This window comes from Podarcis bocagei (genome assembly GCF_964188305.1).
Source record: "Podarcis bocagei genome assembly, chromosome: 3".
NCBI lineage: Eukaryota > Metazoa > Chordata > Lepidosauria > Squamata > Lacertidae > Podarcis > Podarcis bocagei.
Genome location: NC_138127.1, coordinates 111,049,356 through 111,074,913, shown reverse-complemented (window position 1 = coordinate 111,074,913; position 25,558 = coordinate 111,049,356). Strand labels below are relative to the sequence as shown.

General features: G+C 48.9%; 3 protein-coding genes across 5 annotated transcripts in view; 2 read left to right on the top strand and 1 right to left on the bottom strand.

Moving 5' to 3' along the window:
• Window positions 1-6,488, top strand: part of GAREM2 (GRB2 associated regulator of MAPK1 subtype 2) — a 33,181-nt gene extending 26,693 nt beyond the window's left edge. For both annotated transcript variants that reach the window (XM_081188505.1, XM_081188506.1), the window contains exons 5-6: window positions 114-277; window positions 4,520-6,488. In XM_081188505.1, coding sequence (XP_081044631.1) covers window positions 114-277; window positions 4,520-5,384 — 1,029 coding nt within the window. In that variant the 3' untranslated portion in view covers window positions 5,385-6,488. The remainder of the gene's footprint in view (window positions 1-113; window positions 278-4,519) is intronic.
• The window catches only part of HADHB (hydroxyacyl-CoA dehydrogenase trifunctional multienzyme complex subunit beta), a 348,394-nt gene that overhangs the window by 269,929 nt on the left and 52,907 nt on the right, over window positions 1-25,558 (top strand). The window lies entirely within an intron of this gene.
• HADHA (hydroxyacyl-CoA dehydrogenase trifunctional multienzyme complex subunit alpha) overlaps window positions 9,802-25,558 on the bottom strand; it is a 44,406-nt gene continuing 28,649 nt past the window's right edge. Inside the window, exons 17-20 of the mRNA XM_081188538.1 lie at window positions 23,166-23,361; window positions 20,290-20,404; window positions 12,227-12,372; window positions 9,802-10,301 (exon numbers count right to left, since the gene is read on the bottom strand). Of these exons, the coding sequence (XP_081044664.1) occupies window positions 10,156-10,301; window positions 12,227-12,372; window positions 20,290-20,404; window positions 23,166-23,361 (603 nt within the window). The 3' untranslated portion in view covers window positions 9,802-10,155. The remainder of the gene's footprint in view (window positions 10,302-12,226; window positions 12,373-20,289; window positions 20,405-23,165; window positions 23,362-25,558) is intronic.

The following is a 25,558-nucleotide window of genomic DNA, read 5'->3' as shown; positions in this document are numbered from 1 at the left end:
TGCCCCCATTTAGAGGTGTGTGTTCTGCCCTTCCAATCGCTATGGTCTTGGCTTCCAGCTGGCTATCTCCACTGCAGAAAGCAGATGAATCTCTCTCTCTCCATCTTTTCCAGGTGAGGGAGGAGTGCCGCCTTCTCGTCGCGCCCCCAGTGCCACCCCGGGGTGGCCATGCGCCGGCCGCTTCCAGCCCTCCGGTGCCTCTGCGTTTCCCGAAGCTCCAGGGAGCTGCTTCTCCCAGCTCCAGCCTCTCCTACTACTCGCCTGGACTGCGTGATGGGTAAGTTGCTTCCCAAGGGGGGGCTGAGGACCCTGGGCTTCTCCCCTCCCTCCCAGAGGCTGGGGCTTCTCAGTTGAAGCCACGCAAGAGCTCCATACTCCAGAGTGCTCTCATTCTCTGTCTTCCTTCGTGTAAGTTTTCGACATGAAGGAAAGCCTGGTTATGAACCCAACCAGGTCTTGAACCAGCCACTTGCCAGAGGTTCTGGACTACAATGCCCATGAGCAACAGCTGACATGGCCAGTGCTCAGGAATGCTGGGAGTTGTAGTCCAAAAAAAAAAAAAAGGCTAATGCTATTTTCGGCTGAATCAATAGAAGTCTCATGTCCAGATCAAGGGAAGGAATAATCCCACTTTATTCTGCCTTGGAGAGACCACACCTGGAATACTGTGCCCAATTCTGGGCACCACAATTTAAGAAGGATGTTGACAAACTGGAAGGTGTGCAGAGGAAGGCGACCAGGATGATTAAGGGTCTGGAAACTAAGCCATATGAGGAACGATGGAAGGAGTTGGGAATGCTTAGCCTGGAGAAGAGGATATGAGAGCCATCTTCAAATACCGTACTTTTCCGTGTTTTTTTTACTCTAAAATAAGGTTCAAAATTGGGGCTCGTCTTATACACGGATAGTATCTTCCCCCCATTTTCTTAAATCGGAGTCCCCAAAAATAGGAGGAGTCTTATACATGGGGGTGTCTTATAGACAGAAAAATACGGTATCTCAAGGGCTGTCATGTGGAAGAGGGAGCAAGCTTGTATTCTCCTGCTCCAATCTAATGACTACAAGTTACAACGCAGGAGATTCTGAGTGAACATCAGGAAGAACTTTCTGACGGCAAGAGCTTTTCAACACTGGAACAGTCTCCCTTCGGAGCTGGTAGGGCTCTCCTTCCTTGGAGCTTTGTAAGCAGAGGTTGGCTGGCCACCTGTTGAGCGTTCTTCATCTGTGGTTCCTGCATTGCAGGGGGCTGGACTACGTGACCCTCGGGGGTCCCTTCCAACTCTATGATGGGCAGCAGGTTGGTGCCGGCTGCTTTAAATGAAGCACTGAGTCAGGTGTTGGGACTTCATGGGCATGTGGGGAGAGCCACCTGGTCCTGGGTCATCAGGCTGCTGAGGGCACAATCCTGGATTGGTGAAAGCTGACTGCCAGGAAAGCTGGTTCTCCTCTTGTTCATCTTAATAAATAATAATAATATTTTTTTATTTATACCCCGCCCTTCCCGGTTCAGAAAACCGTTCTCAGGGCGACTAACAACAAATTTAAAACACTTAATTGATGCAACAAAAAACAGTATAAAATACAGTATAAGACGTGAATAACAATTCAGAATTCAAGAATCAATCCAATAAACATTAGATGATCACCAGGGCGAGCTGGCTAAATTAGTCCTTGGCACAAAAGCGCCCCCACGTGGCCACAGACTTGGACTCCTGAGAACTTTCTCTGCCGGAAAGTTGCCACTAAGTTTGCTTCTGGAGCTGCAAAAATCCCGGTGCTAAAAATATTGCTGCAGGGTTTGGAAAGACGCTGGACTTTTTCTGTCTGGATGTTGGAAAATTGTGCTGGCTTTCAAGCTTTGCAAAAAGGGGAAACAGCAGCAGGTGACCCTGGAAGAATTCCTGAGACCTTCAGTCCTGTAAGTGAGCCTGTCTATCCTGCTGGGCCTTGAAGACATGGTGTAGCCAGGAATTATTTTGTGGGGGGCGCAGGACTTTTGTTAGCAGAACTGACATGATTGGTCAGTTAGTTAAGTATTTTAATTGTTTTACTTGATGAGGGAAGCATGCTTTTGGTTCTGGGTGCCTGTTAGTTCATAGAATTATAGATTCCTGGAATTGTACCATTGGAAGGGTCCCCAAAGGTCCTCTAGTCCAGCCCCCTGAAATGCCGGAATCTCAGCTCAAGCATCCCTGACAGATGTCCATCCAACCTCTGCTTGAAAACCTCCAAAGAAGGAGAGGCCCGAGGGAGACCGATCCAGTATCCAACTGCTCTTACTGTCGGAAAGTTCTTTTTTTATATAACATAATTTTTATGGAGTTTTCCCTATTTCATTACACAAACCCATAACTTAAAGCATTGCTCAAACAAAGCACTGACCTCCTTCCCTCCCTCTTTCTGACTTCCAAACATCTTTTACAAATTCTTTGAATTTCTACAGCCACTTCTTTACCTTATATCTTCTTGCATAGGCGCCGACTCCATGGGGCTTGAGGGGGCCCGAGCCCCCTCAAAAATTCGTTTGGGGGGGCTCTGCCCCCCCAATAATCTCCGGCGCCCCTCCAGCAGAGCACCATCGCTGCCCCTCCCCCAGCCCAAAATGCACAGGGTCGGGCTGCATGCCTCCTGCCCTCCCTCCCAAGCAAAAGCTCCACCCAATTTCCTTCGGAGCTGATTAATAGGCGCAGCACGCTCTCCCCTATTCGCTCATGAGGAGGCGGCGCCACTTTATTTGCATATTCATGAGCTTATTTATTATTCATGAGCTTTCCCGGGGCCCCCCAATATTTTTTATAAGTCCGCGTCCCTGTCTTCTTGTGACCTTCGCTCCTTGTTTTCACATTACCAAACATTTCAACTCAAACCTACAAACGTTTTCAAATGTTTACAGTTTTCTTTCATTTAAAATATAAATTCGCTCCAGTCGTTTTGAAACAGTTCATCACGCCGATTCCGGATCTTCCCCGTCAGCTTTGCCATCTCCACGTATTCAACCATCTTTATCTGCCAATCTTCCAATGTAGGAAGTTCCTGCTGCTTCCATTTCTGGGCCAGAAGTATTCTTGCAGCCGTTGTGGCATACATTTAAAAATTTGCATTTTGTTTTTAAATTTCCTCACCAATTAACCCCAGCAAAAATGCCTCTGGTTTTTTTTTTTACTAAAATTATACTTAAATACCTTTTCAGTTCATTATATATAATATCCCAGAAGGCTTTCTCCTTAGTACAAATCCACCACATATGGAGGAAATTTCTTGCATTTCCAACAAGCTTTATCTTGATTCCTTTACATTTTGGCAAGTTTAGTCGGTGTAACGTGCCAGCGATACATCATCTTCATTAAGTTCTCTTTGAGTGCCACACGGAAAGTAATAATGGGGGAAAACACTGGAGGCGAGTGTCTGGAGGCGGTTGGAGGATGGACAGTGGCTAACAGATTGAGGTTGAATCCTGACAAGACAGAAGTACTGTTTTTGGGGGAATGGGGTGGGCAGGTGTGGAGGACTCCCTGGTCCTGAATGGGGTAACTGCGCCCCTGAAGGACCAGGTGCGCAGCCTGGGAGTCATTTTGGACTCACAGCTGTCCATGGAGGCGCAGGTCAATTCTGTGTCCAGGGCAGCTGTCTACCAGCTCCATCTGGTATGCAGGATGAGACCCTATCTGCCCACAGACTGTCTCACCAGAGTGGTGCATGCTCTGGTTATCTCTTGCTTGGACTACTGCAGTGAGCTCTACGTGGGGCTACCTTTGAAGGTGACCCGGAAACTACAACTAATCCAGAATGCGGCAGCTAGACTGGTGACTGGGGGCGGCCGCCGAGACCATATAACACCGGTCTTGAGCACAATCCAAAATGTTGGTGCTGACCTTTAAAGCCCTAAAAGGCCTCAGCCCAGTAGACCTGAAGGAGCGTCTCCACCCCCATTGTTCAGCCCGGACACTGAGGTCTAGCGCCGAGGGCCTTCTGGCAGTTCCCTCCCTGTGAGAAGCCAAGTTACAGGGAACCAGGCAGAGGGCCTTCTTGGTGGTGGCACCCGCCCTGTGGAACGCCCTCCCACCAGATGTCAAAGAGAAGAACAACTACCAAACTTTTGGAAGACATCTGAAGGCAGCCCTGTTCAGGGAAGCTTTTAATGTTTAATAGGTTATTGTATTTTAGTGATTTGTTGGAAGCCGCCCAGAGTGGCTGGGGAAACCCAGCCAGATGGGCGGGGTATAAATAATAAATTATTATTATTATTATTATTATTATTATTATTATTATTATTATTATTATTAAAACAAGTCTTGTGGCTTCCTGTACCTTCTGCAAAGGGAACTTCTGACTGGCTAACATTTTGGAGTGAGTGTGTAAAGGCAGTCTAGAATAGTGGCATAGCGTGGGGGTTGCCGGGGGGCTCTGGATGCAGAATTGTGGGGTGTGTGTGCAAACCACACACCCTCTGACCCCTGCAGAGATCCCTGAGCTTGCTCCGCCTCTGACTTCTGCACTCCCTTCTCCTCTCCTCTCCCAGGTCGAGGCCGCAGAGTGGCAGCTGTTCTCCATCTCCCGACTCCTACTCCTTGTACTGCTACCCCTGCACCTGGGGAGACTGCAAAGCGGGGGAGTCCTCCGGCCGCCCGCTGGCCAGCCCCCCGGCCCAGCCTCAAGCCCAGGGCTCCTCGTGGTCGGATCCGTGGCCGTACAGCGACCTGAGTGTGGCCACGGGGAGGCCCACTCCGCTGCTGGCGGGCAGCGAAGCCAGCGCCCTCAAGAGCTACCGCAGCTGCCCTCGCCTGAAGCCTCCCCAGGCGCCCCAGAAACGCTTTGCCCCCTTTGGGGCACTCAACCCTTTCTCAAACCCGGCTTCCTCCGAGTGGCTGGAGCCCCTCGAGTGGCAGAAGACCTCTTCCCCCGAGACCTTTGACCCCTTTGAGGGCACCGCTGCTTCCTCCTCCTCCTCCTCCCCGGAGGGCGAGCCACGCTACAGCCCCGTGCCCCCGCCACGCCCTGCCAAGCAGGCCTTCGAGCCCCCCGAGCATGTCGCCCTCCGGACGCCCCTGCCGCCCTCCGTCACCTGTGGCGCAGAATTGGGTGCTGCCACCCGCCTCTACCTGGCCCCGGGGGTCATCGAGGTGCCCCCCGCCCGGCTCAGTGGGGACGGCTCTCCCTGGCAGCCTCCGGCCGACTTGTCCGCCCTGTCTCTGGAAGAGGTCTCCCGCTGCCTGCGTTTCATCGGGCTCTCGGAGGACGTGGTGAGCTTCTTTGCGCGGGAGCGCATTGACGGCAGCATTTTCGTGCAGCTGACCGAGGAGATCTTGAGCGAGGACTTCCGACTCACCAAACTCCAGGTCAAGAAGATCATGCAGTTCATCAAGGGCTGGCGCCCCAAGATCTAGAACCGGGTGGGGTGGGAGGAGGAGCCTGGGAGGTCCGCAGGGGCTGGACCTGCAGGCGAAGGGGGTCGCTTTGCCTGGCAATGTGGGGAGAGGCCTCTGGATCTGTCGCAAGAGGGCAGTGGTGCTGGGGCACTTTGCCAGCAGGTCTCCCCCACCCCCAAGAGCGCTGGTGGGCAGAGAGTAGCAAGGGCATGAATGGAAGGAGGGCTGGATGGGTGAGCCTGAAGCATAAACCCAGTGGAAAAGGAAGGAAGGAGCCAGGAGGTTAAACGGTGGAACTCACTGCTGCAGGATGGCTTTCAAAGAGGATTAGACAAATCCAGGGAGGAGAAGGCAATCGATGGGAGGGCTCTGCTCTGCCCCCATGCTTAAGAGGCAGCAATGCTTCTGAATGCAAGTTGCTGGGAGCCACAGGCGGGAAGAGGGCTTGTGTTCGAATCCTGCGTGTGGGGCTCCCATGAGGGCATCAGGTGGCCACTGGGAGAACAGGTTGCTGGACTGGCTGGGCCATTGGCCTGATCCAGCAGGCTCTTCTGTTGATGACGAAGGGTCTGAAGGAGACCTACGAGTGTTTTGGGCGACTCTGTCTGCCCTGGCCCAGCACTAGCGCATTGGCCATTCCTGCATGTGGTGTCCGGTTGTCCAGTGTGGAGGAAAAGAAAGCAGTGCAAAAGTGGGCTGGGAGGAGAGTTGTGATGCGACCCCCATTTCTCACCCAGAGCTCCACCTTCATTTAGACCAACGGAAGCCCCTCTGAGCTGCCCAGCTCCCATTTTTATTCCAGCAAACAGGCCACTCTTAGATCTGTCTCATTGCTGCGGGGCCGCCAGTTTGAAAGATGAGGCAGACGGGAGCCAGGGAGCTTTTCTGCGCATGGGAAACCGAGGCAGCCGGCGACTGTGGTGCTGGCCCCCTCCCCAAGTGAGGGGTCTTGTGGGAGGCAGTGCTTTAGGTCGACAGCGCGAGGGGCCTGCCCCCCAGCATCCGCTGCCCCACAGAGCCAGAGCCTCTCCACCCCAGCGGGTATAGCGGTGGGAGCTTCTTGTGGTTTGTCTAGGGCCCATGTCATTATTATTTATCAAATTAGCACACTACACTTCAGCAAGAGACAGCCTAGAACACTAAATACGTAATAGTAAAAAAAAAGAGCAATACCTTCCCACAACTGTGAAAAGGCCATAGATTTAAGAACCAAAGGCCTGGGAGAAGAAGAATGTTTTTGCCTGGCATCTAAAGATCTGGAGTGAAAGCACCAGGCGAGCTTCCCTGGGGAGAGCAGTCCTGATGGGGAGCCACTGCAGAAAAGGCCCCGTTCTCGTGTTGCTACTCTCCGGACAGTTCTAGCGGACGAGGAACACAAAGAAGGACCTCAGAGGACGATTGCTTTTTCCTACAGCTTTTTCCGAGCATTTTGGAATGCTGGCAAGGTGAGCACTTACCTGCCTGAATGCAATGTATGGGGGAATCTTGCGGCCTATGGAAGGGCAGCATGCTCAGAAAGTTCCTCTGTCTTGATGAAAGAGGTGCCTTTGCTTGACATTTGATGGGGGATTCAGCAAAAACTGCCCTCGTGGATTTGGCTGCATTGCACGGAACACTGAAGCTGCCCCTCTTGTGCCTTCACCACACAGCCACTGCCCCCCCCACCTTTTAAAGCATGTCTCCATTGCTGTGAGGTCTACAAGCTTAAAGAAAGTATGAGTGGGAAATTCTCATCTACAAACTCTACGCTTGGGCAGTGCGACTGCAGATGCACGCAGTTCAAGAATTCCTCAGCAACTCCTTCATTTGCCCACGGAGAGGTTTGGGGGTATTTGCTGACTGTGTCAATTTATTTTCTCCTATACCAAGAAAAAAGCACACCAATAACTCTCTGGCCAGTATAAGTTTCAGTAGTGGGAGTGGTCCCTACTCACAAATCAAATGTAGAAAACAACAGGATATATTTATACAAATTCTTCAAACTTACACGACCCCTTAAAAATTAGGTAAGGAACCAAATGCTGTATAATACTGTTTTATGACTGTTTTATAATTCATGATAATTTAGAATTGAAATGTACTTTCATGTAATGTTTGATACTTCCAGCTGATGAAGGTGAATACATCGAAACAGGGCCCTGTCCTGGTTTCTGATCCATAATTGACTTCTGACTTCTGCTCAGTGACTGAAACTAAGACCTTCACGTCAAATCTATGGACTAGCATGAACTTATCTCTACTCATAAACGAATTATTGTTTTATACATATCCTTTTGAGTTTGAGTTTGTAATCTCTATTTGAGTTTGTAATCCTTGTCAGAATACATACTTTTGAACGGATTAGTTTTTGTTACGATTGACTATTGATTTGCGAGGAGGGACAACTCCCACTTTTGAAACTTATACTGGCCAGAGTTCCTGGTGTGCTTTTTTCTTGGTATACTTAATAACAAGAACTCCAGCTTATTTAACGTTAATTTATTTGCTCCTGGCACAAGGCAGCCAGAGTCCAGCATGCCCGTCCCTGGGAAGGGGGCAGCTCACTAACGGCACTTTAGCACAACCTGTGGGCAGCTGCGTTGTCTTCATCCCAAGCGCCTCTTGTGAGCTGCTATGTTTCACTAATCCAGCCCTGTGGTTCAGCTCTGCTGCCTCCCAGCAGACACTCTCCGCATCACTCCCCCAAGAGTGCCGTGACTTATTCCTGTAACTTTTTAGTAGAGGACAGCGACTTCGGGGTTCCAGCCTGGAGACCTGCAGAACGCTCGTCTTCGTTTCGACTTTAGCCACTGCCGTAGTCAAATAAATCAGTTTATTTAAGAAACCATGTCGTGCCCGGGATGTGACTGAATAATCAGATTGCTTTAGAATACCGGGTGCAGCACCAGCTATATTTGCAAGGGTTGGGGGTGTGTGTGTGAAGGAGAAATGGGGACTGGCAGTGGGGCAGCCGAGGTACAGTCCCTGCCAGGGGCATAGTGTGGGGGGTGTCAGGGGGGCTGCACAATTTTTGAGGGGGCACAAACCAGGTGCCAAGGCAGTATGGCTCCTCTCCATCCACGAAGGGCCATGTCGGGTGGCCAGTCTCCCCCATGAAGGTGGGCAGCCGGCTCAGCACGTCGTCGTCCCCCTTGCTCTGGTAGGAATGGCTGCGCCCTGGCACCATTGGCAGTGGGCGCTGGGCTGGAGCCTCCCTGGTACATGTGTGACCCCCCTGCCTGTCCCGGGGCACTGGCAATCAACGCTACACCACTGGTCCCCGCCGGCAGGATCTGCATCGGATGTGGGGGGCAGAGACCTCCTGGAGATCTCCTGCAAGGGGGAGTCCACAGTGCGAAGCTGAACAGAGCAGGGGGAGAGCGTTGATGGCAAAGACTTCTGAGTTCACCCATGGCCATTTAAGCTTTGGCAGCTGGAGATCTGCAGGAGCCCAGGGACAGCTGGAGGCTGGCAGAAGTGGATGGGGCCCCATAGCGGTGGGAAAACAGGACGCAGCTGCCTGGCCAGCGTGGTGACCCTAGGTGGGGAGGAACCCTATGAGCTGGGTAAGGAGCCACAGCAACCATCTTGCCATAGCCCCCCCATTGCCATTATGATGTGTTGCAGCCAAGCGGGGGGGGGGGGGGTTGAGGGAGAAACGGCAGCCCTCCGCCCCCTCCCCACGAGAGCACAGCGCAATTTGCACTCGGATCAGCTTTGTCTACCCCCCCCCGGGTTCTCAAGTACTGCAGACCTCCTGTTTTTCAAAAGCCAAGCCCCTGCTTTTGAAAATCTTGATATAACTATCGCAGTTTTTGTTATGTGAATGGCGCCATGGACCCCCTGGGAGGGTTAGGCAGACCCCTTGGGGAACCCCTGGCGCTCCCCACTGAAGACGGCGTTCCTGCAGGGCAGGGCGGGTGGCCTAGATGACACTCTGGGTCACCCCCCCCCTCTAATTCCAGGGACGCTCACCAAATCAAAGCACTCTGGTCTAAAGGAGAAATTCGAAAAATTAGAATTATCGTGGAAAAGTTCCCTTATTTCCATAATCCAACTTGAAAGGTGAAACTAATATATGAGATAGACTTGTGACATGCAAAGCGAGATATGTCAAGCCTTGATTTGTTATCATTGCAATGATCATGGCGTACAGCTTATGAAAACCCCAAATTAACAATCTCAGAAAATTAGAATATTCAAGGAAATCAGCAAAACAAGGATTGCAAATCGAGCAAGATTGGGCCTCTGAGAAGTAGAAGCATATCTCGCTTTGCGTGTCATGAGTCGATCTGATATATTAGTTTCACCTTTGAAGTTGAATTACTGAAATAAATGAACTTATCCATGATATTCTAATTTTCCGAGTTTCAGCTGTATGCTGACGGGACTTCTCTGCAACTCCCCGCTAGAGGTGAAAATTCAGCCACAAATAAATGACCAGAGCTCACCCACAGAACAAGACACTGGGGTTTTATTGTTAGGGGTTCTTTGGGTGTGGGTCACGAACGCAGGCCAGTCCTGGGCCCAGAATCAGCTGCCGTTGGCCCGAGACCCGAAGCCGCTGGCAGGCTTGGCGGGGCGCCAGGCTGAGGCCGGGCAGAGAAGACCCTGGATTAATCGGAGGCTGACCTTCGGCCTGACGAGGGGGTTGGAGCCGGGGTTGGGGAGACAGTGCCTGCGCGGCTAAGGCACTTGGAGGGTTAAGACCCACAACCCCCTGAGCTACAGGCGGGAGACTCTCCTGCAGGCCTCCTGCCTCCCCCCGCCTTTCTCGGGGGTCGGACGGACGGTGGCGCCAGAGGCACGTTCACTTGTGGAACTTCTTGCCGGAGTCCTTGGCGTGGTCCAGCAGCAATTGGCAGGGTGTGAACTGGCTCCCGTAGACGTCCTCATACTTCCTCATGCGGTCTACCAGCCGCTGGGCCCCGTAGTAGTCTGCGTACCGGAAGGGACCTGCAGTGAAAGATTGGGGGGGGGGATTAATAGTCATAGGGGGAGGCGAGCTCCTACTTTGTTATTATATCTGTATTTCAAGTTCGATTTGGCAAACCTCCCCTGGAAAGACTAATGTTTGGTGCAACCTGTCTGAGAAAATTAATGAGCAAACACCGAGATTCTATTTCATCGGAACTGAGAAATGATGGCGTCTGCCACCCGAGAAGGACTTTTGGGTGGATTCAGCATAAATACCAGCGTGTGAGGACATATGGCAAATAAAAGACTTACCAGTTGCAAAAAAAAAAAAAAAGGGAGAGTCATACAAAGTTCACACAGAAGCATATTATTGCTCATTTCAGCTCGCCTGTGGAAACAACTCAGAGGCTATGAAAGAAGGAGGATAATAACAAGAAGGTTTAAAGAAAGGACTAGTGGACACTCAAAGCAGTAGAAATATGAGATGATTGGACCCCACTGAACTTGAAGAATGGGAACCCCCAACAAAAAAATTATAATTTGGCAAAATATTTGGACTTTATGATATGTATTTGTACAATTTGGAATATTCAATGTGATTTGATTTGATTGTTAAAATGGAAAACTTAAAATAAATTATTATTAAAGAAAGATGGGGGGGGGTTAAGTAAGGTCTCCTGAGCAAGTGGGGACCCCCGCCGCCCGCAGAGGGCTCTCCCCGGAACTGCAAATGTCCTTGCAGAGCCAACGGCTACAAGGTGCAAGACCGCCTCTCCCATAGGGGAACATCCCCATCTTGGTCACTGGAACAACTGAGCAACTAGACAGCCGCCCCCCCCCCCCGTCTCTCCCCAGGGATCAAGGCATTTCCATGTGGCTGCTTCAAAAATCCTTCATGCCAGCAAAAAGGACTTATCAGGCAGCTGCCCTTTTTGGGAGACCCGTTTAGGGAAGCTTTTAATGTTTGATCTTTTATCGACTTTTTAATATTCTGTTTTTTGAATTCTGGTGCTGGAGGAGACTCTTGAGGGTCCCATGGACTGCAAGGAGATCAGACCTCTCCATTCTGAAGGAAATCAGCCCTGAGTGCTCACTGGAAGGACAGATCCTGAAGCTGAGGCTCCAATACTTTGGCCACCTCATGAGAAGAGAAGACTCCCTGGAAAAGATCCTGATGTTGGGAAAGATGGAGGGCGCAAGGAGAAGGGGACGACAGAGGACGAGATGGTGGGACAGTGTTCTCGAAGCTACCAGTTTGACCAAACTGCGGGAGGCAGTGGAAGACAGGAGGGCCTGGCGTGCTCTGGTCCAGGGGGTCACGAAGAGTCGGACACGACTAAACAACAACAATATTCTGTTGGGAGCCATGCCCAGAGTGGCTGGGGAAACCCAGCCAGATGGATGGGCTATACATAAATTATTATTATTATTATTATTGGGAGTGGGCAGAAGGCAACCTCTGCAGCCGACCCCAAGCTAGCAGCTGAGATAAGGCAACCCTGTTAGCGCCAAGGCTGCTGCTCTCAGGCCCTGGTCAAAGACATATTGACTCATTTTTGCAGCGCAGAGTTAACCTATGGAACTCCCTCCCACAGGAAGCTCTGGTGGCCACCAACCTGGATGGCTTTAAAAGAAGACTGGACAAATTCAAGGAGGAAGAAAGGGCTATTGGTGGCCACTAGCCAGGAAGGCTGTTTTGGCTCCATGGTCAGAATCAGCAATGTTTCTTCATCAAAGCTGCATTCTTGCACTCAAATCCTCCTTGCTGGCGTCCCAGAGTGGGCGCCTGGTCAGTCCCTGTGAGAACAGGATGAGGGACCAAATGGCCTGTTGTCCTGACCCAGCAGGCTCTTCCTAAGCCGGCCAGTTTCCCTCTGAACGGTAGACAGCCTAGCTGAGGACGAGGGAGCTGACTGACGATACGCGTTTAGCAGAAGCACGAAGGCGATCCTGGGACTTCTTACCTCCCAGGCAGGGGGGGAAGCCCAGCCCGAAGACAGCCCCGATGTCCCCCTCCACGGGGTTGCTGAGGATGCCCTCTTGCAGGGTCAGCACCGCCTCGTTCACAAACCTGGACACCAGGCGCATCTGGATGTCTTCCTCCGAGGAGCTGGAGAGAGAGAGGGAGCGCAGAGACGGACGTCAGCCGGGGTGGGGTGGGGTGGGGAAGCCAGGCAGAAGGTCCCCGGGAGGCAGATGTTAGTGTTTGAAAAAGAAAAGGTTCTGACCTCCTTTTTACTCCTCTGCCTAGTCTCAGACCTTAATTGGCACAAAAGAGTCCTTGAGAAAGAGTATACTTGCAGAGTATTGCTGCTTTTATTCTTGTGTCTCCACCCCCATCGTTCTGCCCGGACACTGAGGTCCAGCGCCGAAGGCCTTCTGGTGGTTCCCTCCTTGCGAGAAGCGAGGTTACAGGGAACCAGGCAGAGGGCCTTCTTGGTGGTGGTGCCTGCCCTGTGGAACGCCCTCCCACCAGATGTCAAAGAGAAAAATAACTACCAAACTTTTAGAAGACATCTGAAGGCAGCCCTGTTTAGGGAAGCTTTTAATGTTTGATGTATTACGGTATTTTAATATTTTGTTGGAAGCCGCCCAGAGTGGCTGGGGAAGCCCAGACAGATGGGCAGGGTATAAATAATAAACTATTATTATTATTATTAAAAAGTTTTCTTCTCCAACCCCGACCGACAGCTTTTACACACACAAAACACAACCAGCTTTCTACCATCCAACCAACCAACCCAACCCAACCCTAACATTGACCACTCTATATATACAGCATCTCCAGCTCAGGGAGCAGCGGAGGGGAAAGGCCACTGGGGAAGTCTTGGAGCAGAGAGTGGCTGGATCAGCCAGGATTTCGAAGAGGGGCGCCGAGGGTCATCTTGTCCAACCCCCGGCAATGGAGGAGCCGTGCCACCCTAGTCCTGAACCCCCATACTGAATCCGACCCACTTTTGCACCTGGGTCCAGTTAGCAAACTCTGGGGAGGTATAATCATTTTAGTAAGCTAAGGTTTTAGGTTACATCCATGTGCAGTGCAATCGCATCTCTTTTTTTTTTTAATAAATTTTTATTGGTTTTACAACATTTTTAGGAAAAACAAACAAACACAAAAAATGACAAACATACAGAATAGTTTCAAAGATATTTTCATAAACCTCTTTTCTTGGACTTCCCCATACCCCCCCTCTCTGCATCCCAATGTCCATATTTGAACTAGCAACTCCCAATTGTTACTTTCTAATCTCTGTCATCTTAGTCCTCTTTTATTGTCTAACCTTGTATCCTTGTACCCTATTGCTTCTGGCAACCACAACATTTTAACATTCATTCAGTTTATAGTAGTCCTTAAGATAGCTTTTAAATTTTTTCCATTCTTCTTCCACCGTCTCTTTGCGTTGGTCACGGATTCTGCCTGTCATCTCAGCCAATGTCATATAGTCCATCACTTTCATCTGCCATTCTTCCAGAGTAGGTAAATCTTGTGTCTTCCAATACTTTGCGATGAGTATTCTTGCTGCTGTTGTAGCATACATAAAGAAATTTCTATCTTTCTTTGTCACCAATTGGCCGACAATGCCCAAGAGAAAGGCCTCTGGTTTTTTAGGAAATGTACATTTAAGTACCTTTTTCATTTCATTATAGATCATTTCCCAGAAGGCCTTTATCTTCGGGCATGTCCACCAAAGGTGATAGAAAGTACCTTCAGTCTCTTTACACTTCCAACATTTATTATCGGGCAAATGGTAGATTTTTGCCAGTTTGACTGGGGTCATGTACCACCTGTAAACCATTTTCATAATGTTTTCCTTTAAGGCATTACATGCCGTAAATTTGATACCGGTGTTCCATAACCATTCCCAGTCATCTGACATAATGTTGTGTCCAACATCCTGCGCCCACTTAATCATAGCAGATTTAACTGTTTCATCCTGTGTGTTCCATTTCAACAGCAAGTTATACATTCTAGATAAATTCTTAGTATTGGGTTCTAGCAATTCGGTCTCTAGTTTTGATTTCTCCACCTGGAAACCGATTTTCCTATCCTGTTTAAAAAATTCCATTATTTGGCGATATTGAAACCAATTTTCTACTTTGTGCTTCAATTTCTCCTGACTTTGTAGTTTAAACTTGTCTCCATCCTGTTCTAAGATTTCCCAATACTTCGGCCATCCGACCTCCATATTAAGTTTCTTCACTGCTTTAGCCTCCACTGGTGACACCCATCTAGGGGTTTTATTTTCCAATAGGTCTTTGTATCTTATCCAAACATTAAATAATGCTTTTCTAACAATGTGATTTTTAAAAGTACTGTTAACTTTGTCATACCAAAGATATGCATGCCAACCAAAAGCATTATTGAAACCTTCCAGATCCAAGATGTCCGTGTTCTCGAGGAGCATCCATTCTTTCAACCAGCAAAAAGCTGCTGCCTCATAGTACAATTTTAGGTCCGGCAGGGCAAAACCCCCTCTTTCTTTAGCGTCAGTCAGTATTTTGAATTTAATTCGGGGCTTTTTGCCCTGCCAGACAAATTTCGAAATGTCTTTGTGCCACCTCTTAAAACATTCCATCTTGTCAAGAATCTGCAAGGTCTGAAACAAAAATAACATTCTAGGCAATACATTCATTTTAATTACTGCAATTCGGCCTAACATTGACAGTTTCAGATTTGACCATATTTCTAAATCTTTTTTAATCTCTGACCAACATTTTTCATAATTGTCCTTATACAAATTGACATTCTTAGGTGTTAAATAAACCCCTAGGTATTTGACCTTCTTGACCACTGTCAAACCTGTTTCCTCCTGAAATTTCTCCTTTTCCATATCTGTTAGGTTTTTCCCTAAAACTTTAGTTTTTTGCTTATTCAACTTAAATCCAGCTACCTGGCCAAATTGTTGTATTATTTCTAAGACCCTTTTCGTACTAGTGTTTGGCTCTTGCAAAGTCAATACTAGGTCATCTGCATACGCTCTTAACTTATAATGTTTAGCTCCGACCTGCACACCTTTGACCTGCTGGTCATTTCTTATCATATTCAGCAACACCTCCAGAACCGAAATGAAAAGTAATGGGGAAATTGGGCACCCCTGTCGTGTTCCTTTTTCTATCTTAAGTTCCTCAGTCACAACATTATTTACAATCAGTTTAGCTTTTTGTTCAGAATATATTGCAGCCATACCATTCTCAAAACCCTGGCCTACCCCCATCCCATGAAGATTCTTCCTCATAAAACTCCAAGAGATGTTATCAAAGGCTTTCTCCGCATCCACAAAGATCAATACTGCTTTAGTGTTTATATTCACCTCCAGCTTTTCCAAGATGTCTATTACATTCCTTACATTGTCTGCTAGGTGTCTTTTAGGGAGAAAGCCTGCTTGGTCTTTATGAATCTTCTCCATCAAAACTCTTTTAAATCTTTTTGCCAAAATGTCTGCAAAAATTTTGTAATCCACATTAAGGAGTGATATTGGGCGGTAGTTCTTGAGTTGGGTCTTTTCAGTCTCTGACTTTGGTATGAGTGAAATATATGCCTCTTTCCACGATTCAGGTGCCCTTTTCCCCTCAAGAATCTCATTACAAACTTCTCTTAGTGGTTGAATCAGCCATTCCTTCAGCGATTTGTAGTATCTAGAAGTCAGTCCATCTGGTCCCGGAGATTTGCCCAGTTGCATATTCTGAATGGCAGCCTCTATCTCTTGTTCTGAGATTCTCTGGTTCAAGTCCATCTTACTTTGCTGAGAGATATTTTGTAATCCATATCTTCCAAGGAATTTGTCTATATCTTCTTCATTTTGCGGGCCTTGGGTGTAGAGTTTTTTGAAATAACTTAAAAAGCAATTTCTAATTTCATTGGGTTTAGATATGTTCTTTCCATCCACCTCTAGGCTTGTAACTGTATTTAGTTTCTGCCTTTTCTTCAATTGCCATGCCAAAAGTTTACCACATTTATTTGCTGATTCAAAAGTCTTTTGCTTCATTTGCTTTATCTTCCATTCAATCTCTTGGTTCATCAATTCCATATATTGAGTTTGATATAACTTGATCTCTCTTAAAATGTCCTGAGACTTTGGTTTTGTTCTTAATTTCCTCTCTCCTTCCTTTATCATTTCCAAGATCTTCTCTTTTTTCTCATTTTGTTTTTTCCTCTTTATTGAGTTTTGTTGAATCAAAAATCCTCTCATAACCGCTTTACTTGCGTCCCAGATCACTCTTTTCTCCACGTCGGTCCTCAAATTTATTTCAAAATAGTCTTTTAGGGTCTTTTGGGCCTTCGTGAGAATCTCCTTATCTCGAAAGAGGGTGTCATTCATTCTCCATCTAAATTGACCAGTTATTGTGAGTTTCATCTCCATCTTCACGGCGTTATGGTCGGAGCAAGTTTTTGGGCAGATTTCCACTTTCTTAATCTTTGGAGCCAGTCCACTAGTAACCCAGATTTGGTCAATTCTGGTCCAGGTCATCATTGCTTGGGAGAAAAAGGTTCCCTCTCTCTCCAGAGGGTTCCTTGTTCTCCAAATGTCTATCAAGTCCATGTTTTCTGTCATTTCGAAAAAAGTCTTAGGGAGTCTCCCTTCTTTAGTGACTGTTAGTCTTTGTGCCTTGTCCATATTAGTGGAGACCACGCCATTCATGTCTCCCATGATTATCATATTGTAATCCAGATAGTCCGTCAAAGTTTCATGAAGTCTCTTAAAGAAGTCAGATTTGCCTTCATTTGGTGCATAAATTCCAACAACTAAAAATTTTTCTCCTTGTACTTGTATCTCCACAGCCAGATATCTCCCTTGTTCATCTTTGAATATCATTTTTGGAGCCCATTTCTCCTTCACATATATTACCACACCTCTCTTCTTAACTTTGTCTGATGAAATAAATTCTTGTCCTAGCCTTTTATTTGTGAGTAATCTCCTGTGGGCTCTGGTTATGTGAGTTTCTTGTAAACATATCAAGTCCAGTTGTTCTCTGTTCAAAATATGAAATACTTGTCTTCTCTTCAAAGGCCCATTCAGTCCATTACAATTCCAACTAAGGAATTGCAAAGCCATCTTGTTATTTTCTTAAGGCTCCTCCAACAGCTCCAAGTTGTTGCTCTTCTTCTGATGGTGGTGGTTTTTGTCCAAACGAGAGATTCAGGATATCCAGTGCTCTCCTCTGTTCTGCAAGTACGTCCACAGTCCCCTTCTGTAGGTCCTCCTGGTATCTTGCCAAAAATTTGTCTTTATCTTGAATTGTCTTTATTTTCACTTTCTTTGCCTTGTAGTCGAATGACAGTCCTTGTGGGAACTCCCACCTGAAGCGGATAGAATTTTTCTTTAACAAAAGAACCAAATCCTTGTAGAAGTTTCTTAAATCCAAAATGTATTTTGGTATGTCTTTAAAGATCTGTACAGCTGAATTTCCAATTTGCAAGGCCTTTTCAAAGTGTAGTCCTAAAATTTTATCTCTTTCCTCCTTAGATCTGAGTGTGATCAGACAATCTCTCGGTGTCTTTCTATCTTGCTTTTTACCCAGTCTAAAGGCAGTTGTGATTTTGAATTCGTCTTCCTCAAGGTCCCAGCAATCCGCAAACTCCCGTGTCAAATATTCCACAAGGTTGTCTCTTTCATTCTCCGGAATCAGTCTTAATTTTAAGTTTCTCTCTTTCCTCTGTAACTCCCACAAGGCCAAAGTTGCATCATGCTCATAGACCTTCTTGGCAAGTGGCTCTAATTTCTCCTGCGTCTCTCCAGCAGTGGCTTTGGCCTCTTCGGCAATTTGACGCGTGGTGGCGTTTTCCTCGACCAGTTTGTTTATAGATTCTGTATTCTGGTTTAATCTTGTTGATATTTCTGTTAATTTTTGTGTGTTCTCTGAAGTCTGTTTTGTCAAAGACTCCAGAGTCTGGTTTATCTTAAGCAAGGCTTCTGTCACAGCTTCCATAGAAACGGCTGCTCCTTTGTCTTGTCCTGTTGTTCCAGCTAATCCGGCTGTTGCGCCTGAGATTGAGCCTCTTTTCTTTGCTTGTTGCAGCTGCAACTGTTGTTGTTGTTGTTGTTGCTTGGTCTTGGCTCTTGTAGCTATCTCTTCTTGTGGTCCACTCATGTCAAGGTCAATTCCCACGGGATTTATTCTCCCTTGGAAAATTCCACTGTCTTAGGCCGTGCCGGACTTTACTTTATCCTCTAGAGGGAGCAAATCAAAATGGCCATAGAAGGCAGTTTCCAAATACAAGAACAAAGGAGACAGTCCAAGATGTAGAAAGAAAGGAGATTAACACAGTCAAAGTCAATGTTGCTAAAGTCTTATAACTTCCAATTGCCACAGTTACCCAGTATACTGTTTATACTGTTTCTTCTTATAATGTACAAAAGTCAGGCACTGTGGAAACTTTGTATCAAGGTGTCACTTCACAGGGAAAAGTCAGCTCAGTGTACTAAAAAGGCAGACCGTTTCGAGCTTTCAAATAGATGAGATAGCAGAGGTTTTTTCCTCCAAATAAATCATGCAGTTGTTAGTCAAATTCACCTCCCCTCTGCCCTGCTTGCTAGAGGGGAGATCAAGGGTCTAAATGTCCGGTTTATATGATCAAAGAGCAGGTCTAAACGGATGCAAGTTTAGAGTTCCGTTGCTTTCACTTTCATGCAGTCGGGGGGAGGCAGACTTCCTTTGTTTAAATCTCCCCGTTTTTAGCCCAATTTCTGAAATTTAAAGGGTCCCGATTGTTTTCCAGCTCTTACTCACGGGAATTCAGTCCAGATTTTCTTTTCAGGAAGGAATCGGCGCTCTCCGCTTATGGCGACGCGGCTTCACTTCGCAGGCTGGGTAGCGACTCTCAGCACCGCGCTCTCTCCCGATGTCGATCCGTAGCCTTTAAAAAGGCTCTTTCACGGTACCGGGGGGCGCGAAGGTGCCCACCGAGTCTCCTTGTTCTCAGGCTTCAGCGCCTGGGATTTTAGGGGTCCCCCGCTCGCCGTAGCGGGTAAGACCCGAACTTGCGAAGCAGTCCTTCTCCGGAGCTCGGAGGTAGGACCGCCATTAAGCGCTGGCACCGACCGGAAGTCCGCAGTGCAATCGCATCTCAGGCAGCGGTTCAGTCACAAGGAAAAGCGCATAACTGGATGCTCAGAACTGCCCTGTGGCTCGTGGGTGAGGTGGAGAGCACTCCCGGATCTCAAGCCTTGCCCATTAAGTAAAGCAGGCAACTTAAAAGCTCTTTTTTGCACCAGCTAACCCCGAGGGGACCTGGTGCGAAGAAAGCTCTCAAGCTCACAACCTTGCTTGGATTTAACATGCACAGTCCCAACCAGTCTGCCTTCAACTGTGTATGGCTGAAATCGCACATGTCAAACACACATGAAGATACGATTGCACCATCTTGCTTTCTTCTAAGAAAGAAGTCTCCAAGTGATTTAGCACCAAGTAAATATATATGCGTGGCTGGCGATGTGGGTTACACCACAGAGCCTAGGGCTTGCCGGTCAGAAGGTCGGCGGTTCAAATCCCCGCGATGGGGTGAGCTCCCGTTGCTCAGTCCCTGCTCCTGCCAAGCTAGCAGTTCGAAAGCTTGTCAAAGTGCAAGTAGATAAATAGGTACCGCTCCGTCGGGAAGGTAAACGGCGTTTCCGTGCACTGCTCTCGTTCGCCAGAAGCGGCTTAGTCCTGCTGGCCACATGACCCGGAAGCTGTACGCCAGCTCCCTCAGCCAGTAAAGCGAGATGAGCGCCGCAACCCCAGAGTCGGCCACGACTGGACCTAATGGTCAGGGGTCCCTTTACCTTTAAACATATATGTCTGGAAGACCTCCGATAGGACAGGGCGGGACTGGGAGAGGTGCCTTCTTGACCCGACAGTTTGGAGAGCTGCTGCCAGCCAGAATGGACAGAACTAGCCAAGATAGACCGCTGCCCAACTCAGAATTAAGCCAGCTGCGCCTGTTGGTTTGCAGTTGAGGAACGAGGGCAGACCAGCATCCTGGGCCTTCATTCCGCAGCTCTGGTCTCTTCCTCACTCAGGAAGGCCTTCCTTTCTTTGAACTTACACTTCTGGCTTGGCGGCCACTTTGAACCTCTCCAAGATTTCGTCCATGCCGGTGTTGACGTTCCGGTTCTTCACGCCTTCCTGGTAAAGGTAGAAGCCCTTCCCTGCTTTGCGGCCTGCAAAAGAAGTTGCACAGAGGTGTAAAGGGGTGAGGAGCAGTTGGGCGGCTCCCTCTGCTCCGGAAGGGACAGAAGTGAAACGGCTCAGGACCGCAAAATCTCAAGGACTTCCTCTCCCCTTATGAACCTACCGGGACCCCGAGATCATCTTCTGAGGTGAGGCCCTTCTTCGTGTGCCTCCTCCTCGAGGGGTTCGGAGGGTGGCAACACGAGAGCAGGGCCTTCTCTGAAGTGGCTCCCCGTCTATGGAATGCTCTCCCCAGGGAAGTTCACCTGGCGCCTTCATTATACACCTTTGGGCACCAGGCAAAAATGTTAATCAACATCCTATACCCTTTAAAAGGCGGCTTTTGGGGGTGTATTGGATTATTTTTATTTTTGATGTTATATATGTGGTTTTTATTGTGAACTGCCCCGAGACCTCTGGGTATAGGGCGGTATACCAATTCAATAAATGAATGAATGAATGAAGAAGTGTGTGGCAGAGGAAGGAGGAGGCGAGAGTCTGGGGGCCTCCTCCCACAGCCATTGATTCCAGGCTTGTTTGCAGAATGAAAGACTGAACCCAGAGACTGGGAGCCAGTTCAGAAGCTTTCGTATTGTGTGTTTGAAATGCATCTGTTTCTTTGCTGTAAATCACTTTGAGCATGATTTTTTTTGGTGGAAAAGCGGCATACAAACAAAACGAATGAGAGGCAGTGACTAGCTCCCAAACACACCCAGTGAGCTTCCCGGCTGTGTGGAGATTTGAACCCGGGTCTCTCCCAGATCAACACCCTAATGGCCCTTTGCCGCTGTTAGGATATAGTTCCAGTCTACCTTAAAAGGGTACAGGCATGACTGTTGAGTGTCACACGCCTGTTTACTTCCAGCACAGGCTTGCTGGGAACTTCCATTGTACGTTGCTTTTGCTATACAGTGGTACCTCGCAAGACGAATGCCTCGCAAGACGAAAAACGCGCAAGACAAAAGAGTTTTTCGTTTTTTGAGTTGCTTCGCAAGACGAATTTCCCTATGGGCTTGCTTCGCAAGACGAAAAACGAAAACGTCTTGCAAGTTTGTTTCCTTTTTCTTAAAACCGTTAATACCCTATGGGAAACCGTGCTTCGCAAGGCGAAAAATTCGCAAGACGAAAAAACTCGCAGAATGAATTAATTTCGTCTTGCGAGGCACCACTGTACAGTGGTGCCCCGCAAGACGAACGCCTCGCAAGACGGAAAACCCGCTAGACGAAAGGGTTTTCCGTTTTGGAGGCGCTTCGCAAAACGAATTTCCCTATGGGCTTGCTTCGCAAGACGAAAGCCCATAGGGAAATCTCTGGGACAGCGGGGAAGCGCAGCGCATTTAGAAGCGCTCGGGGAAAGCAGCGCACTTCGCTGCTTTCCCCAGAGTGCTTTTAAATGCGGGCGGCTGGGAGGGAATCCCTTGGCCCCCCGCGGGACTTCCCGAAGCACTTTTGAAGTCCGGCGGGGGTCCAAGGGATTCCCTCCCAGCCGCCCGCCTTTAGAAGCGCTCGGGGAACACCTGCCCCAGCCGCCCCACTTCGGAACACTGTTCCGAAGTGGGGCGGGGGGGCGGGGACACCTGCCGCCGCCCCCCCACTTCGGAACAGCTTTCAGAAGTGGGGCGTGGGGGCGGGGACACCTGCCGCCGCCGCCCCACTTCGGAACAGCTTTCCGAAGTGGGGCGGGGGGGGTGGGGACACCTGCCGCCGCCGCCCCACTTCGGAACAGCTTTCCGAAGTGGGGCGGGGGGGCGGGGACACCTGCCGCCGCCGCCCCACTTCGGAACAGCTTTCCGAAGTGGGGCGGGGGGGCGGGGACACCTGTCCCATCCGCCCCACTTCGGAAAGCTGTTCCGAAGTGGGGCGGGGGGCGGGGACACCTTCTGAAGGCGGGCAGGGGGCGAAAGTCTTTGTCCCCCCTGCCTGCCTTCCCAGGGGCTTTTAAATCGCCCCGGACAGCGGAGAAGTCCTCCGCTGTCCGGGGCGATTTTAAAATGCCGCCCGCCAGCATTTTAAGATAGCCCCGCACAGCGGAGAAGTCCTCCGCTGTCCCGGGGTTTTTTAAAATGCTGGGGGTGGGAAGAAAAGCCCTTGTCCCCCCCCCCCCAGCCTTCAGAAGAGGTCCGGGGACAGACTGTCCCCGGACCTGGTCTGAAGGCGGTTTCCCTAGGAACGCATTAATTGATTTTCAATGCATTCCTATGGGAAACCGTGCATCGCAAGACGAAAAAACCGCAAGACGAAGAGACTTGCGGAACGAATTAATTTCGTCTTGCGAGGCACCACTGTATTGCTGTTTTGCTGGACATGAAGGCAAGCAGACATGTTTTTCCCTTTGTTCCTGAACTATGCTGAATAAATGCTGTAAATATGCTTGCACATTTCTCCACCTCTTCTGCTGTGTGATGATTTACACTCTCTGCTGACAGAGATTGCATGGCTCTCTAAACGTATCTGAGGCTCGTGTCGCTGACTGATGCTGTTCCAAGGGAGACCGGCTGCCAGCCAGTGGCTGGAGCCAGCTGGGGGCCTGACTGATGCCCCCGTCTTCCCGGCAGTATCCCAACAGCCGCTCGACGGTTGCCCAGTGTGGCGACTGGGTGAGGCCGATGTGGTCACGACACCCAGGATTTGTTCTGCCCCGTTTGCCCGGAAGAAGTTTGTTCCCCAAACGGAAGCAAGGAGGGTGTGTTGGTTCCTCGCCTGCTGTCGATACGCAAGTTTCCAGAAAGAGGCCGTCGCTCAGACACTCACCCAGAAAGCCCTTGTCCACCATGGCCTTCATCAGCTCCACGTTGCCCCCTTTGAAGCGCTCGCCAAAGGCCTTGCCCAGGTCCTCTGCCACGTGCGTGGCCACGTCAACGCCCACCTCGTCGATCAGCGTGGCAGCTCCGACGGGGAAGCCAAAGCCAGTGGACATGGCGTCCACCTTCTTGGCGTCGTTGCCTTCCTGCAAGGGAGAGAGAGGTGGGTCAGCGGCGGGTGGAAAGCAGGGGGCGCTTGGGGAGGCACTGCTGCCGGTGACGGGGCGGAGGGGTGGGGGAACAACCGGGGAAGGGCGAGAGTGTGATAGGAATTTTATGGTCTTAGATATATGGTAATGTTCATAACTGCACATACATAGATCAGCACAGGAAAGCCAACCTGGAACCATTTTGATCCCTAAACTGACCAAATCCTTTCTCTGCAAGGTTAAACTGGAAAAGCCTCCCCATTGTCTCTTTCCTCACAAATCCTGTCTCAAAGATATGAATAAGGTGTGAGCCTGTGACCTGGCCCAGGAAATAAGTATTTTACCACTACAAAAGAATGGCCAGGCTCCCCAGGCAATCCAATCAAGTAACTTGCCAGACAGGAGATAAACTGTGACAGGAGAAAAACAACTTTAAAATTTCTGTGATGTAGGTGGGATGTATCTGAGGGGTGGTCTTAGGTTACACCCCTTCTGTGATGTATGCATAATGTTTCTGGGGGTGGTCTTGATCTAGAGGATGGGAATTTCAAAAGTCTTTATAAGCCCTTGCACAGCAATTTTGAGGGTCCTCTTCCTCTCCTGCGAGTGAGGGGAGCACCCTGTTGCAACAGATTAATAAAGATCAAGCTTACTAGCTGCTTTGCTTCTCAATATTCTCTGGTTGGCCTCTGTTATTTTCTCCTACCAATAGGGAACCTACGTAAGGACTCTATATGGGCTCTTGGATACCCCATAAGGGAAAAGGGCATATTTTTATTTACAACAAGAGGAGGGCCAGGAAGGGCCCGTCCCATAAGGACAAAAGAGGAGTTTGCAGCTGGATCAGGCCAGGGGCCCATCTAGTCCGGGAGTCTATTCCCACACTGGCCACCCTGACGCCCCAGAGGGAAACCTGTCCTTAACCTTCAACATCATTGGATGTCTGTGATGTCTAGTCTTATGAGAGAGGGAGATATAATAATCTTAAAATGAAAATTTATTGTTTATACCCCGCCCATCTGGCTGGGCTTCCCCAGCCACTCTGGGCGGCTCCCAACACAATATTAAAATAAAGTAATGCATTAAACATTAAAAGCTTCCCTAAAGAGGGCTGCCTTCAGATGTCTTCTAAAAGTCTGGTATTTATTTTTCTCTTTGACATCTGCTGGGAGGGCGTTCCACAGGGCTGGCGCCACCACCGAGAAGGCCCTCTGCCTGGTTCCCTGTAACTTGGCTTCTTGCAGGCAGGGAACCACCAGAAGGCCCTCGGAGCTGGACCTCAGTGTCCGGGCCGAACGAAAGATAAACCTTTCTGCATCCACTTTCTCCATGTCAGGCATAATTTTGTCCCGTGAACCGCCCCGAGATCTTGCGATGGGGGCGGTATGTAAACCTAATAAATAATAATAAAATAACTCCTATTGTTTCCCCTCTCATTTGCCTTTCCTCTCAACCACAAAGTTGGCGGCCGTCCCTAACTCCTGTGGAAGTGAGTTCCACAGGTTAACTAGAATCGTTTAACCGCTTCATCCACCAAAGACACCTCACAGGCCCACAGGGCTAAGTGGGGGCTCTCCGGGAGAGGCCTCCTCTGCCTGGATTCAGAGCTTCTCAGGGCAGTGAAGGCTGAGGGCAGAGGAATGGGCCAAGGAAACCAAAATTTGAAAAACATCTTCATGTATGCGACAACGGCCGTGAGAGTTCTGGTAGCACAAGGATGGAAGACTGAAGAAACCCCAACTAAAGAATCATGGCAAGAAAAATTGATGGACTATGCAGAACTGGCAAAACTGACATATAAGCTACGGGACAAGGGTAATTGTGACTTTAAAGATGAATGGGAACCCTTTACAAAGTATTTGAAGATGCAACAAAGCGAACTGGACTCCTTGGCTGGTTTTGAATAAACATTCACAAACCTTTTATTGATAATAATCAGCTAAATAGTTTGAGGATCTATACAACTTTGTAACATGCAGAAAACAGCAGTCTCAGAGAAACCAAAGACTAGAACTGAGGGAAGTCGGGGGGTTGGGGTGGGTGGGTTTTGTGTGGGAGGGGGGAGTGAGGAAAAATGGGGGGGGGGGAACAAGGATGATATGTTTTTGGATAATGTGTCTTGTTATAATTTTGAATAAAAAAGAAAAAAGGAAACCAAATGCAACAGCCCCAGCGGCTGTGCTGATCCCACCTG